The sequence below is a fragment of the Biomphalaria glabrata genome, chromosome 4 (assembly GCF_947242115.1).
Source record: "Biomphalaria glabrata chromosome 4, xgBioGlab47.1, whole genome shotgun sequence".
NCBI lineage: Eukaryota > Metazoa > Mollusca > Gastropoda > Planorbidae > Biomphalaria > Biomphalaria glabrata.
Genome location: NC_074714.1, coordinates 46,852,283 through 46,869,495, shown reverse-complemented (window position 1 = coordinate 46,869,495; position 17,213 = coordinate 46,852,283). Strand labels below are relative to the sequence as shown.

The 17,213-nt window shown below is 30.2% G+C and overlaps 1 protein-coding gene across 4 annotated transcripts; it reads right to left on the bottom strand.

Annotated features, from left to right (window-relative positions):
• Window positions 1–1,774: 1,774 nt before the first annotated feature.
• LOC106078973 (traB domain-containing protein-like) lies at window positions 1,775–16,640 on the bottom strand. Of its 4 annotated transcripts, XM_056025816.1 has the most exons (10): window positions 16,341–16,590; window positions 12,404–12,503; window positions 11,956–12,225; window positions 11,118–11,323; window positions 9,244–9,384; window positions 8,271–8,381; window positions 6,741–6,883; window positions 4,707–4,879; window positions 4,421–4,520; window positions 1,775–3,885 (listed from the first exon to the last, which is right to left on the bottom strand). In XM_056025816.1, the coding sequence occupies exons 3-10, from the start codon at window positions 12,188–12,190 to the stop codon at window positions 3,750–3,752; spliced, it is 1,245 nt and encodes a 414-aa protein (XP_055881791.1). In that variant the 5' UTR covers window positions 12,191–12,225; window positions 12,404–12,503; window positions 16,341–16,590; the 3' UTR covers window positions 1,775–3,749. The 4 variants fall into 4 exon arrangements, with proteins under 4 accessions (XP_055881791.1, XP_055881793.1, XP_055881792.1 ...); XM_056025818.1 differs by lacking the exons at window positions 12,404–12,503; window positions 16,341–16,590 and adding an exon at window positions 16,598–16,640; XM_056025817.1 differs by lacking the exon at window positions 12,404–12,503 and having other exon boundaries at window positions 16,462–16,598.
• Window positions 16,641–17,213: the final 573 nt, after the last annotated feature.

The following is a 17,213-nucleotide window of genomic DNA, read 5'->3' as shown; positions in this document are numbered from 1 at the left end:
TTTTCTTTGCTTTCCTAAGCAATTGAAAGCCAAAGTCTGAAGCAACAACTTCCTATTTTTCTTCTCTATTCCCCAGTACTTAAAATCAAATTCTCAATGAACACCCATATCATACTGCCTAAAGTCTTCAAATTTATCCTGTCTCTCTGGTAATCTTTATCCGTTATCTAAAATCTCCATAAGTACAAAAATATACTAAAACCTACATGACATTTAACAGATTAATATATTTTACAGATGTAGCTCAAACATCTGTGGGATTTTTTTTTGTAAGGAAAGCACTAGGTCTTTTCCTTTTTTCTATGCCTCTAGACCTATGATTCTATTCCAAGCATTCAACAATTCATATTTTCTTTAGAAAATTATGGTATATTTATCCCAGTAGATATATTCAATCACTAACTCCAATTATTTTTACTTACTATTCCAGGCTCTGCTTAGACTTGTTAGTTATAAGTTGGAAAACAAAATATCAAGCATTCACCTGATATAGCTTTTCTTTTAATCATTGGAACGTGAGCTCACACATTTCCACCAAAGTTTATGAAAGTGTATGTAAAATGCTTTAACATTTGACAAAAACATTTTACTCAAAAATTAAATGGTGGATTTCTAGACTTTTAAAAATAAATATAAAGATTTATATTTCAGTTAATTTCATGTTAATTCGCATGACTAGAAATGTGTGCACTAACTTTTTTGTTTGTTTTTTGAAAGTGTTGATCATTCATGTATGTTTGTATTTATAAAATATGAAAGTTAAAATATGTTAAAGCTACAGAATTGTTTGAAGGTATTTATCCCATAAAATTCAGCTCCTTTTTTTTTTCAACATTTTTAATCAAATTAAAATAAGGTTTTAGTTTTATGCCTCACAAATATACATTAGAGATTTATCATCTATTTCAATGTCTGATGTGAAACTTATTAACATAACACTTGAAGTTCAATGACATTTCTCATGAATATTGGATTTGTTATTTATTGCTTTTGTGCATATCTCATTAGAAACATAGTAATTGTGTAAAAAAAAAGAGAAACATAATTGCTAATTAATGACATAATTATTATTGCTTATTATCTGTCTACAGCTGATGTCGAAATGTGCAATTTTTTATTTATTTATTTATTTTTTTTGCTATTTATATTTGGAAAAATAAAAAACAAATCATAAATGTATATATTTAAATAACTATATTATAACTGTTTTCTTTACTTGTAGTAATAATAAAGCCATTATCTTTAACTCCTGAAATCATGGAGGAGTGCAGTACTTCACATGAAAATTTAATAAATACTGTAAAACTGTAATATGCATGCTACTAAGCTTTATTTAAAATGTGTATTGTGCTGTATATATGTGTACTTTTATTTAGGCTAAAATGTATTTTAATAAAGGTGACTATTATGAAAACCTGTTTAGATAAGATAACATTACCAGTATTTTATTGATCCAAACAAATGGAAATTCAGTTTGACCACAATTATCCACCTCAGCATTACAACTAAAACAATAATACAAACAACATACACATAACCAGCGCTCAGTGAATTGGGCTCCTATTTACTTCTCAGTGACCTCAAATGATACTGAAACACTCTCTGTTCTAGCCTTAATGGAGAGGAGTCAACCACTTAGTCCAGATGTTGCTGTGGCGTAATGGGTGCAAATAGTCTTTAAACATTTTATGTTTGGAATGGCATCTTCCATTAATTAGTTCTTTTTTTGTATATTCACATAATTAGCAACAAAAGGATTAACAAATTTCAACTGTTACTTTGATATATTTGTAATACATTTTATTTAAACAAGAAAAAGATAAAGAGACACTCACTGAGTATAAAGTTTTGATTATTTTCATAATAGATGGTGTTGAATAGAGGGAAGAGGAAAAAAAATGACATGCAATCTGCTTCCATCAAACTGATTCTTGATTAATGTAAAAATATTGTCATATGCCATATCACCAATTTAAATGCTTATAACAGTAATTATGAAAATATGAAACTCACTATCAACTTAGTAATTTTATTCAAGATTTTCAAATGATAAATAAAAAAAATAATTTGATTCGAACCATTTATAACTTACTGCAGTAAAAGTTTAGTTGCTGCTGCAACATTCTTTTGGTTTATAAAATTAGGGGAAAACATTTTCTGCTTTAGGGAATAATAAATGTCTACATCAATTATATTTCAAACATATGAATAGCTTCAGCTAGATGTAATAAACTGTGTTTATTTACATTCATATTTATATTTAAACAAAAAAAGAAAAGCAACAATTGTCATAAACAAATAAAAATCAATAGCAGAAAAAATATTGAACATTTTAATAGAAAAGACAAACCTAATTTGAAAGAGCTGAAAAACAAAAGTAAGGTTTTTAATAAATTGTGAAAAAAAAAATTAAAGATTGATTTCCCAAAGACCATTTAAAAAATGAAAATACCAGAAAGGTTTCAAATTATACACATAAGGCTAATTTACAACAAAAAAAAAAGATATAAATATATATACTTCAATAAAAAAAACATGATAAAAATTTAGAGAAAAAAACAACAGTACATTTATATTATGGTACACATATACACTTTCAGCATTATACTTAGTTCAAAATAAAGACACTATGTATTAACATTAAAGAGGCAATTGTCAATGAAGACATGACTCAAATGTCAAGATTTTCTTAACATTGTGAGAATAACCAGCATTACAATTTATAATTTCCATGTTGCTTTTCTTTTCCATTTCTAATCCAAATTCAGTTTTATTAACCACATACTAATCAAATTTAAATTGACCACTGGCGGTATGTCTGCACGGGAAGTGGCAAAATACGTACGTCACAGCTTGGACTGCGTAGCCACTTGAAATATACTCAACATTAATCTTACGACTCAAAGAAAAAGCCTTATTAATAAACTTATTTGAAACTTGACTTTTATCATGCAAAATCTGATGGCAATTTTTTTTATAGAACATTTCATTTCAAACAGTGGTCAAATTTAGGAAAATAAACTAAATAATATCCTGAGCATATTTAGATAACTGAACTTGTTTTTTTTTTATTCAGTAATTCTATAAATTGCAAAAATGTTTTTATAACAAATGGTTAATCAGATCTGATTATGTTATAACCTATTAAAAAGTCGTAACTTTTTTCAAATATATCTTTACAAAAATAATGAAAGTAAATATCTCCATTGGACAGAATATTAATTATAATGATCCCCATATTATTTGAATTGCAAACTTATACGCTTACAATCTTTACCACACTTTTTATTAATATTTATTCACACACAAAAATACAAAACTAAACAAAATCTACACAAGGCTTCCAAAAAAATTTTTTAAATGAAAAAAAATAATAATAATTAGGTTACCAATGCATTTACTGATTTTTAATATTAGATGGAAAAAAAATGCTGCTTGACCGATTTGAATGTCTTTAAGTGTTAGCAGTAAATCAAAATAGTTATAACTTGATAAGAAAAAATGATGACTAGATGCCAGTCTTACTTTATAAGTTGTCATACCAAAGAAAATTACATAATATTAAAACTTTTCAACAAAAATAATATCAGTAGTCTACAAGGTATGTATGATGACACAAGTGTTTAATAATATTGGTGTATGAAAATGCTGAGTTCTTCATTGCAAAAGAGAAGAGGTTGTTAATTACCCACAACCTAAAATGGAAGATTGGTTTGTACAAAAAAAAAATCCTATGTAAATATTGTGTCTCATTTATTTAGAAGTGAAATCCAGGGAATCAGGGTCAACTTGGTTATTCGATAGCAGCCATAAGTTAGCAATCCTAATGTTCCCAGACGGAATCCCCACTTTGTGATGATTGACAACACTGAAGCTGTGGGTAATCTGGTAAACAAAACATTATTAAAAAAAAAACAGTCAGTAAAATGGGATCACATAGAAAGAGATGTGAAATTTAACAATAACTATCTAGCGTAGAACTAAAACAATATGTAGATAAACGTAAAAATTTAGCAATTAAATTTTTTTTTAAATTACTAGTCTAAATAATTAATCATTGTGAACGAATGGCTCCCCCCAAAAATAAAAAAAGATTTTGGCAAACAGAACAGTGTATAGTGTGTAATGTAATATGATTTTCTAGAAGGTCTACTTTTATTTAGAAGGTTTGTAAAAGTTGAAATTTTGCAATAATGACAATATAGGAATCAAATGAGAACCAAAATATTTAAGCCATAAAACAACTACTTTAGGTACTTTGAAAAAATTTTTGATAATTTAACAGAAATATGATATAGATTTCTATAATTTAACAAAATTTCTCCAATTCCTTTACATATTAGAAATTAAATTTCCTAACTTCAGTACTGTCTTGCATCACAATAAATTTAAAACTTCAACAAAATTAATTTTAACATACTTGCAGATCTCATCTACATCCAGTTCTTTGTCCCAATTTTCTTTAATACCTTGCACATGCCCTATGCCTACTACACCAACAACCACACTTGGAATTTTACCTGGAAAATGTGGAAGAATATAAATTACACAATAACACCATAATTTATTTTTTTAAGTAACTTACCTATAAACGGAAAAATTGATAATATATACAATCAACACCTTACACTATTTTTAATATTACACTATATATTATTACTTAATGTCCAAAAGTATATATGCTTAATACATCAATAACAAGTTACCATCAGGTGCATCAGGACATGGTATTGGTTGGGCAATTTTACGAAGTGAATTTGCAAGATAAATATCTCGCTCTTTTACAAACACCCTGCCAAGTGCTGGGAATTCTCCAGTCATCTCTTCTATCATTTGTTCTAACATATCTTTTTGTTTACACTTTTCAACATCTTCTTTTCTGAAAATGACAATGGTTTAGAAGACAATGATACCATTTTTTTTTACCTCATTGACTAATCAGAATTTTTTGTTTCTTTGTAATTAATTTCTTCATAATTAATTTTAATAAAATGCATAACATAGTAGCATAATAAATATTAGGCAAGCAAATATGAAATCATATTTATAGAGTATTTCCAATATCTACAATGATTCTTGAATTTCTGTTTAATGTCAGCGACACATTAATTTTTCTCATTGAAACCCTAACACTTTTCAAAATACACTCTGTATAAACCATTTGAAGAATAGTAGGAGCAAACTTTGTGTACTGTAAACATGTGCCAAAATTTACAAAAAAAACTTCAATTACTGTTTAACTTGAAACCATCAGTATTTGTTTTGTTTAAAGTTTACAAATTCCATTTTACCTATATATATAAAATGTTAATTTTAATGAGCATTCATTTCAATGCGTCTACATGTATTATAGAAATATAGTTTTGCAAGTCTCCAATTTATGTTGTTTTTGTTTTGTATTGAGAGACCAAGTGTGACAATTTTATGATAATCTCGTTCCATTTGAAATTTTAAATTTAATTCTAATTCAGTCACAGTGTTATAAAATATCATTTTTGTTATCTTTGTTTCAATATCTAAATAAACAATACTGCAGGGATAAACAAGTGTATGGAAGGAACCCTGCTAGGCCAAATTAAAAAAAAAAAAGACATGGCATAAGAACTTCTTCAGATACAAACAAAAAAGAATATAAAAAAAAAAGTACACAAGTTTAGACACAAACTTATCTTTGGACTATTGAAGCTAATAAGAAGTGATTCTGTGCAAATGTTTTAAAAAAATAAGAGAATCATGAAGTAGTAATATTGGGGATGAGTGGGTGTGACAGTTCACAGAAGAAATGGGTAGGTAAATTAGGTAATTGTCACAACACAATGAAGTAATAAGATCTTTTTTTCCTTCCAATTTTTAAAAATAGCATAATCAAATACAGTGGAACCTCGAGATACGAGCTGCTCAACATAAGAGTGAAATTACGAGCGACAATTCGAGTTATGAGCCGAGCTTAATAACTAAAACCTATCAACGATGAATGTGCGAAATCTTTCTGTTCTCACTTGGAATAGGAACCATAATTGCCTGCACAGGAAAATGGGGAGAAGTTGTCTCAGCCACTACTTGGACAAAAACAGAGTGTGTGTACACCATGATCTCGACCATTCGCACATATCACAGCGCTTAACAAAGGATCATCTCGGTAGTGTCAGCTAGTAAATAAGTGATTTTAATCGGAATTATTATTGTGCATCATAGGCCCCAAGAAAATCAACGGAAGTGCAAAGTCAAATGATACGAAGAAGAGGATGATATCCATCGAAACGAAGCAGTGTTGTTTTGTTTATGCTGTTAATGAAGTGTTGTTTACTGTGAGTTCTGTGCAGTCAACTCGTCCTTGCTCCCCCCTCCTCACCAGCGCTCGGTTAGCCGCAGTCGTCAGCCACTCAGATAATATTCTGTACATATACCATTGCTTTACATACATTTGATTGGTATCTTTTCTGCATTTCTCATTTCATTATTTATGTATACGTGTTTTGCGTACATTTATTAATTTTTAACATGTCTTTTTCAGCATTTAGGTAACTTTGGGACTTTATATAGAGTTAAAACCAATTAATTGGCTTTATTTTAAATGGTAAAAAATTTGAGATTCGAGTAGATCAACTTACAAACTTGGGTCTGGAGCGAATTAAACTTGTATCTGGAGGTTCCACTGCAATAGACACACACACACACACACAAACACTAATAATCATTGCAAATAATATAAGATGTATAATTTTTATTAATTAACCTACGTAATTGGCTCCTTTGAAAACAAAATTGCATATGCTAGTTTTATTCTTTGCCATATACTTAATGATGCTAAGGCCCTCCGTAAAGTGATCTGGATTGGTCTGTCACCCAAAATAAATCGGCAGCCACCTTTTAATTTCTGTGCCTTAAAAAATGAAAGAAATTATTATAAGAATTAATATTAATTTATACTACAATGAAGCCTAATTAGACAGTCACCATTCATCCATTCCAGAATATAATAAACCATTTTTATTGTAGAAATATATAAAATACATTTAACTTTTCCTTGACCAAAATTTAATCAAATATTTTTTTTAGATAAAATGTATAGGCCTAACTCAAGAAATGGTAGAACTGTAGAAATAGAGAAATAATCTATGGGCGGCAGGAATGGCAAACATTTCAATTTTTTAAAAGAGGAGACAGAAAAAGAGCAAGTACTCTTTAGAAACATCATGCTGTAATTAATTTATATTGCCTGAAGCCATCATCTACTATTTTATGAACAGTTTGCTACAATGAGTATGAAATACCAATAAAGGATATGATAGTCTAGCATTAAAAGGTATGTGAATTGTGGTTCCTCGCTACAATCAGATAAAAAGAGCAAAGCCATGGACACACAATGAGATGCTGCCTGAAAAAAACTTGTGAAAGTCTACTTTGGTCAGGAGTAGCCAATGTTATCAAATAGTTTATTTCAAAAGTGTATACTTAACAACCTGAGCATCAAAGAGAGTTACACCAGATCAAGATAAATGAGCAGTGAAAAGATTGCTCCTTAAAAATGAAGGGACTCAAGATCATGCATTGCTAAATCACGCCCTTTTGAAAAAGATACACAGTCCATTACAATCAATGCTCAGTAGTTGAATTCAAACACTTCTTCTGTTATAAAAAAAAAGTGTTAAAAATGTAAGGATCTGATTCAGAGAGGAAAAAAAAAAGAGCCACTTATTATAAACATTTACAGCATGAAAAAAAAAATATATATACATAAATGTATTTTTATTATATCTTTAAAAATATAAGAAATTAAAAAAAAAACAGAGATAATTAAATAATCTTTTTTAAACACTGTAAAAAGGTTGAAAATAAAACAAAGAAAAAAAAAAACCGATATAAAAAAATGAAAACTATTCTGTTCTACATTCAATAAAAAAAATTAGGGGAGAAAGAAAATGAAACTGACTTTTTTTGTATCAACCTTGGGAGAATTTTTCCAATGGAAAAGACATATTCAAATCAACACTGAAAGTGATTTCAGAGATAAATAGTTTTAAGGCCATGGAATCAGCACCCACATTAAAATACGGAATATCTGATTTGCTAACATAAAGCACCCACATTAAAATAAGGAAAAACTGATTATGTAGATTTTGGAGGTTATACATTTGCTATAACTGATGTTTTATATTATTCTTATACAAAAAACTGAATAGCTATTTTATTACACCCTTTTAACAAATTATCTTTGCATAACTTTTAATATTTTTGTGAGGCCATCAACTTCTGCATTAATAACTTACCTCATTAAAAGCTACTCTAAATTCACCTCCAGGTGCCATGCCAAGCTCTTTAGTGATGTATGCTGACATATTGAGCAAAAGAATGTTTAATATTCCCTGCATCAAACCATTCTATATAAAAAGAAGTAAAACTACCTTTAATTTTAAAGTCACACTTTTAAGTCTCATTGTTGGTATTAACTAATGTACATACAAACCATCAAAACACCATTCTATTACATATATTACTTTTAGCTTACATATAACCCTATCAATCACTTATCTGGACTAGTCTGGAAAAAGTATTTATATAAAAAAAAAAAAGGGGGGGGGGGGACGACCTGAATTGAAACTCATGAATCACCTTCTCTGCTAGTGAGGTGTGCATGAAAATAGAAGATTGTATAGTTATCTGTTGTTTAGCTCAAACTTACTTTACCTATAAAGGTAACTAATTCTGCTAATATGGAGGAGTGGTGGCTGAGCGGTAAAGCAATTGGCTTCTGAACTGGGGTCCTGGGTTCAAATCCTGGTGAAGATTGGGAGTCTCTGAGTCCACCCAGCTCTAATGGGTATCTGACATTATTTGGGGAAAAGTAAAGGCAGTTGGTCATTGTGCTAGTCACATGACACCCTCGTTAACCGTAGGTCACAGAAACAGATGATCTTTACATCATCTGCCGTATAGACCAAAATAAGTGACATGGTCTGAAAGGGAAAATTTACTTTTTAATTTAGATTTTACCACCACTTCAGTCAAGTACAATTTCTTTCCCTTGTTTGAGATACCAAACAAAATAATTAATTAACAATAGTTAATTAACTAAATGATTAATTTTTTAAAATTGATTCTTGTGTTGTCAGGAATAGAAATAGTGCGAAATTTCAGCTTGATCCAAATTGGGTGTTGGAGAAATAACGTGTACAAACTTTTTACCAGACAGACAGAGTGAGTTGATATAAGCTTTGTAAAGATATGTTTAATTTTTTTTACCCTTTTTATAACTTGCTGAATTGTACTCATATTTATATTTTTAGCTTCTTCCAGAATCTTCTCCTCATCCATCTTTAAGATGTTAACTCTACTCTGGCACAATTCTACCATGATAACATGTGGCTTGGTCGACTGAATAACCTGCAAGGAAGTTGTCACAAGATGTTAAATTAAATATACAATTATATACAATCCTTATGACACAGAAAAGACTACGCTGGCTCGGACATGTCACCCACATGCCAGATGGAAGAATCCCTAAAGACATCCTATACACTGAGCTTGCGGAGGGACTCAGACACAAGGGCTGCCCAAGAATAATCTACAGAGATGTCTGTAAGCGAGAGATGAGAACCACAGGCATTAACAAAAGTATGTGAGAGGAGATAAACCCAAGACTGGACAGCTTGGAGACTGTGTGTGATATGAACTTGCCAAGAGCAAAAGAAACGAATCTGCATTAGTCAAGAGAAAGAAAAATAAAGCTGCCCTGTCAGCTAGCCCTAGGACAAATGTATATACACATGCATGAGCTGTGGCAAACTCTTCCGCTCTAGAATTGGCTTGATAAGTCACTCCAAATTCTGCCCCGTCTCAAGACAAAAACAAAGCCAGTGACTCATATGGGTGCATCCATTGTCTTCCGAGACAGAAGGAGCCCTATAGACAAACATAGTCAACAGAAATTACTTAAACTGAAATCCAGTTCCAGTATCAGTAGAGTTCCAAGAAATTATTATATATACATTTGTATCAATTACAAAAAATATTACTTTCATGCATTAGAATTGATAAGTTTTTGATAGCACATATAAAGGTAATATTGAGCAAACATTAAAACTATTCAGTTAGTAAAATAGAGCATCTGCACTGCAACAGAACATTAGAAATGTCTAGTTTTAAAATAAATTTATTGAATGCATAAAATTTCAATTAAAATTGATGAGTGTTATAAAACCAATAACAATGTAGGAATAATTACAAACAGCAGCATATATATTTAAACACAAACCATATCTATCTTATATTTCCAATCTTTTTTACTTTTAAAGTACTGATGAACTATCAGACCATCTATTTATTTAGGACTATCTAAAATACAGAGAATCTAGTTAGAACTTAAGCTTGTAAGCTTACATTAAATAATAAAAACAAAAAACAAAGGTCTGTGTCCAGATCATGTCTTAGATTAATATATATATGAACTTCTTTTGCCTAGAATGTATACCTGCTATAAATTTACATCTGCTCTAAATTATAGATAGACATTTGTAGAAGAAAAAAAAAACCTTAACCTTATTAAACTCTTAAACAGAGATTAAGTTGAAAAATAGATGCTGATGGCTTTATTGTGAAAAAGGTTGTTTGATAATTTAAAAAAAGGAATAGCTTATGTTTTAACATTTAAAATTGTTTCTAATAACGCACAAGCTTTGAATGTTCTAATATTAAACTAACCATCATAATTATGTCAAAAACTGAAAGTAAAAAACTTTGAGGTCATGTTTCTCTCTTAACTTTCAACTCATTTTTTTCAGGCATTTCTTTAAAACACCCTGCTTTAATCACATATTCACCTATTGTACATGGGATAGTAGATCTATTTCAAAAAGATAATAATTTTATCATTGAGCTTCAATAGGAAATTGACCTAAATTGGGGGCATGCATAGTATTTGGCTTGAGCAGAAAATATCAAACAGAACATTCTAAATGATATGATCATGACATAACTTTGAATATTATCATTATAATCACAACATAAAACTCAGGGTGCTTTAAAATAATTACCCTAAGACTCTGCCCAGACCACAAGAAATGGTCCTTTAGGGGAATAAAAAAAAAAAGCAAAAATAAAACACCTCAATACCTAACCTTAGATACATCATCTTGACTTTCTTTACTGAAGTGAGCAGTTCCTACAATGTACACAAGGCAGCCGTCTTTTTCAAGCAGAGTTACAGTTTCTGGTAACTCTGAAACCGGAACAGGAACTCGAACCAGAGATGATGGATCAGGCTCAGCTTCATCATCTGTGTAATTTTCATCTTCATCTTCTTCATCACTTAGCCACAAGTCATCTAAAAATGTATTAAAGATTTTGTTCCATAAACCTACTGATTGTGTTGAGTATACATTGTACACAAAGTAAATACAAGTAACATCAAGGATATAGGTCCAACTCTGTTGATCCACTGGTCACAACACAAGATAAAATTAGGAGCTGGGATAACATTCATTTTATTTCTATAGAAAAAAAAAATTGCTTTAATTAAGTATCTAAATTTTGTAACAAAACAACACTGAAAAATGATTGAAAAGGACTCAAAGTTGACAAGACAAGAAAGTCTTTATTTATTTAACATTTGCTACAATTTTAAATCTATTCTGGTTTAACTTATAAAGTTTTAAGAGCTGTGGAACATTTCCTCACAAATGAAAAAAAAATAAATCATTTAACTACCTCTGGTATATTTTGCTATATCTATCACATTAAAAGGCTTGCATCAACTTTGCTCTAATGAGGCCAAGAGAGCTAGCCTTTGTCTATTTTTATCCTCTTTAATTTCTGTCATGTTCCATCAAATGGGTGTAATCGTTAATCTTTATACATTATTTTTTATGAACTTGTAAATAATGTAAAGCCTTAAACATGCTTAGTCACTCAAATACTTGTTAAAATAGTTTAATTAAGAATAGGCTAATAAATTACCATCATTTTCTTCATCCTTTTTCACATCACCTTCACCACCTCTTTCTATAACTCTATTAAGAACTGATGAATGAGTGTTTGGTGATGGGTTTTCCTCCTCATGACCCTCATCATCTTCCTTATTATACAGTGATGCTCCTCCTACATTGTTATTTTCTGCATTATCTACCACAATGTGCCCAGAGTTATTATTGGTTGTCAAATCAGCATCATCTGGATCTTGCTCTTGTGACATTATCCAAACATTAAAAAAAAAATGAATAAGTGTATCTGAAAAAAAAAAAAAAAAAAAAAGAATCCTGAAAATTTTATTAAACAATACACACACACACACACATATATATATATATATATATATACACTAAACACTAAAAACACAAAAAACTACATAAGAGTGATGTCAATTACAAGCACGAGAGTGTGATATAAGCATGGAAATGCACTTTACCAAAGATAATTAGTCAATTTAGTGATTGGAGGCGTGGTGGCTGAGTTGTAAATTGCTTGACTTCTGAACTATTGGTCCAAGGTTCAAATCTTGGTGAAGACTGGGATAAAAAAAAAAATTTTTTATCTTTGGGCGACTCTGAGTCCATCCAGCTCTAATGGGTACCTGCCATTAGATGGGGAAAAGTAAAGGCAGTTGGTCATTATTATTCTGGCCACATGACATCCTATTTAACTGTGGGCCACAGAAACAGATGTGCTTTACATAATTTGCCCTATAGTTCACAAGGTCTGAAAGGGAAACTTTACAGGTGGTTGACCAGGCACTAACAGCATTGGTGTGACATCAGTTACAAAAAGATAAGGGAGATGCAAAGAGTGTGGGAAAAGTAACGACAACTTTAGAGTGTTCATCAGATGTAAAATGTTTAAGATAAGAACATTTTTTAAAATATTCTCTTTACTGTTTTATGAATCTGAATATTTGTCAGCTGAGCATTCAAACGAAAATTTGGTCAAATCTTTCTGACTGAAGAAACAATTCATGTGAATATCTCTATCTATCTGGAGGCACAGTGGTTTGCTTGGCTGGATAAGTGAGATCTAATTCTATAAAAGTAGTTTTGTTTATAGGCATTTTCTTTACAAGGTATCCAGACCCTGGAAATATTTTATCTCATTTTGAAAGAATTCAGATTTTCTTCTTTCAGACCATTCTTTGCAGACTTAGCAATGAAATCCTCCACAATTACTAATCAAAAACATTTTTAAGATTTTTTTTTACAGACAGATAATCCTAATTAGTCATTGAACTTGTTTCTAATAAGAAAGCTGGGCTATTGAGTCTGCTCAATAGCTGTTATAGAATAAAGCTATTTATTCTGGTTTCTGATGCTTGAAGTTGTTTTATACAACAAACAGGTGTGTTGAAGGAGAGCACAAAGAATCAAGAATAATTATTGTTGGCATAATTAAAGCTTTTCTTTTGCAAACACGCTCACGCCTTGAATGCCCCAGATTTCATTCTTTGAATTTAGGTCTTCATAAGTAATGGAACCATTTGATTGTCAAAAGAGCTGAGCCGAAGGCTCTTCAAGCTCTATGCATGTAAGCCTGCTTGAACATAACCGTTCTGTCTGGAAGAGATCTAAGTCAATGCCTATGTAAAGCATTGCTATTTCCGATGTATTTGCCACTCCGGGCGCATAGACTAGAATGCATGGCTGAAGGCTGAGTACACCTGGAACCTGCGCCATTTTCCTATGTTGTGCCAAGCTAACCGAGCGGGACTAGCCATTAGTGTAATGGTCCCATGAAGAACTGCGCATGGATTATCTACAGGGATGTGGAAGCTCTCTTTCAACTCCACACTGTGCAATGGGAAAGCTCTCGCATTCCCTTGGACACTCCCACAGGAGTTTTGTTTTGCTATTCATTTAGCTAATCACTTCCTCAAATGATCGTTTCCACCAGAGTGCCACATTGAGGCAGAATAGCGTACCAGGGAGTAATGGAACCTAGCTAGTTTCTAGTGACTTTAACAGTAGCCTTCGATCTGCCACACGAGATACATTCTGCAAGTCAGGGAACATCAGTTTGATTCCCTTTATCATGCTAAGAGAGAGATTAGGCTCAACTAGTATTTATTAAAACCTCTGCCCTTCTCAAAAGAACTCCCTCCTGAATTTGGTGGTTTACAAAAAAATTGAATTTAGATTTAGAATAGATCTAAATCTGTAGGCAGCTTCATTAGTAGTTGAGCTATTTAAAGGTTTAACAATCCCACGGAATTGTAGGCTCTATCGTATGTGAGAAATACTAGATCTAGACCTATACAAAGAATAGCCAATCTGGCCCCTTTTTTAAATTTTAGATTCCATAAAGGATAAGAAATAAAATCAATAAATCTCTTCATAAGATGGCAGAAATTGTTGCTTTTGAGTGGATTTAGATCTAGTTACAGATATCTAGATCCTTGAGCTACTAGACATAGTCTGTAGTCTACATTTATTTATTACTTTGATCTAGATTAGTTCTAAATCTAAGTCTAGTACACATCTGGTAACATCTAGAGCTAGACTAGAATTAGTTTTAGATATATATCTATTTAGATCTAGATCTTAATTCTAAATTTACATCAATTTTAAAATAGGTGCCTCTAATATGGATAGTAAAATATCTATAGATCTAGTTCTAAATCCAATCTAGATGTATTAGAACTAATGAAAAAATTAAATCCCAATCAGGTTGAAGACTTCATATAAACTGACACATTGAAAGAAACTGCTTTATTTAGATCAGTAAGATCTATTAAACATTTAAATCTTCGCACGTCAGCACGCGTGGTAGATCTAATAAGAATAGTCCATTTCAAGGCATTGACGCACTTATCTATATTTTATGATTAGCAAGAACTATAAAAAAATGTTTAGTATCGATAGGATACATTAAACTTTTCCAATATGCAATCCTATCTATTTAGCATTTTGACACTTATGGCTATTAAATAGATTGCAGGTTTTTAAAGTAATTCATAATGAATAATGATAAAAAATAGGTAGTCATTTGAAAATTAAAGAAATTGAAAACGAGCTGACAATATTAGAATTAACACCCCCATCTAAAAATATTGTAATATTATCTCATTTGATTGAACAGAAAAACAATCATTATTCAAAATATAAGATGTTAATTTTATCATTGAACACAACATATAAATAATATTAATAGTTTTGAACACAAATGTGGAACAGACAGATCATGAATCAAATCTAGTTTATGATTGAAAATGATTGATGCCATTTCAGTCTTTCAAACTGCCAATATAGATTTGTTTATAATTATTTCCTATTTATAGACTAGATAGTATTAGTATCATGGTATAGATCTACATATTGCTGTAGGCAATACTAATAGTATATATAAATATGTTTAAGGTTATGTTAAACAGTTAAAGTTAAAGCTATACTATAAAATCTACTAAAATAATTAGATTACCATCACATCATTAGAAATTAGTAAATTACCTGGCTAAGCCTAAGCCTTTTCACTATTCTAGATCTTACCTAGATCTACTTAAGACTTAGATCTAGTAGTCTTACTTTTAGTTAGATCTGAACTTTTACTTTTAATGTTAAGCTCTCATTTTTTATATTTTGTTTTACTCACTAGAAATAAAATAGTCTAGAAGACTCTAGATCTAGTATAATAATCTAATTTATCTAGAATATATATAATCTAGATTCTATACTAGATTAAGTCAATTAAGTAGATTGTAACTAGATTCTAGATCACTAGTACTAAATCAAGACGATAAAATCTAAGCCTAAGGTTTAGAGTTTAGATTAACTTGAGTCAGTTGGGTTGATAGTATGAATAGTATGATTAATTTTAATAATTATAATGATATCAATTGTCCCAATTCAGAAATTCAGCCATTGAAAAATTCAATTGACTTAACAGTAACTTGTACTGTAATAATAATAATAATAATCTTTATTATCCGTAAGGAAATTTGTCTTACAATTTGTGCATTACACCAAACAAAAAACATTATAACTATATAAGAAACCAAAGTGTACATTCACACCAGACTCACTCATAATTTACATGTGACAAAGTTTATACCAGATTGTTCTAAATTTAATGATTTGATTGCCATGGGAACTAAAGAGTGTTAGTTTTTGTGTCTGTTTGTCTTTGCTATCTGTGTCTTGTATCTCTTTTGTGATGGTAAAATCACAAAATCCTGACACGACAAAGCGTGATTCTTTATTTCGAGGATCTTGTTAGCTTTTTTATAGATGTTTGTCTCAAACAACTGCCCAAATGGGGTTTAACTTTTTACTTTAGTCTTAGTTAAACTTAAAATTTTAAATAATAATTATAAGTAAAAGTAAGTTTTAGATTTAAGATTAGTAAAGTAAAAGTCAACTAACTTCAACTTGTTAGACTTGTATTGTCAGGCCAAGCTTGAATAATGAATTATTTAGATCTACTCTAGCAATAAAAATTAACCACAAAAAAATGAAAAGTTTAAGTGCATTATTAAATTTTTACAAGATTATTCTTGATCTAGATCTACATTTACTAGATCTAGATCTACATCTAAAATAAATAACTGATCTTCGCTAAGCAGCTGTTTTCACAATCACAAATGATGACACTACGAACTTGCAATCAATACAATGTTTACCTCTCCATACTTCCGGTTTGTGCACATTAAAATATGCGACAAGTTATAAATGAAATGGCGAAAGGTGCTAATAGTTTTGGGATGTCTATCCATCCGTCTGTCCGTCACATTTAAATCTCAAAAAACAGAAAAGCTATTGAAAATCTAGATCTAATTTCATGATATTTTGCAACTTGCGGAGTTTATGTGGAACGATTAATTTTTGTATTTTAATAGAGAACCGTTTTGTTGTTTAAATTAAATCTGTAAGCCTTCTTTTTCGTGAAAAATACACCGTTTTGAAAAATATTATTTAAAATATGGGAGTCATATTTAATATTAAAGGTATTAAACCTCCATGAGAACCAAATTTTCTAATTATTAAAATATTTATCTAAAATATCCTACTGAGAAGATAAAACTACATCTCTTATCTTATCTTATATAATACATCTCTTACTTAAATCATTTTAATTCCTTAGCTTTATTGGAAATAATGCCCCATTGGCAACATGATTTCAATTGATACAATTTAGAATAAAACAATTACGCAAGATATATAATATATATTTTTTTTAATGAGTGAAAAAAAGAATGGCAACTTGTTTTTTTCCTTTTATTTTAAAGATTAATATTT

Coding starts and splice junctions, on each gene's coding strand:
- LOC106078973 (XM_056025818.1), bottom strand. CDS start 12,190: ATGTCACAAGAGCAAGATCCAGATGATGCTGATTTGACAACCAATAAT. Junction 9,385..11,117: donor GTCAAGATGATGTATCTAAG/GTTAGGTATTGA, acceptor ACTTCCTTGCAG/GTTATTCAGTCGACCAAGCC. Junction 4,521..4,706: donor ATGTCCTGATGCACCTGATG/GTAACTTGTTAT, acceptor CACATTTTCCAG/GTAAAATTCCAAGTGTGGTT.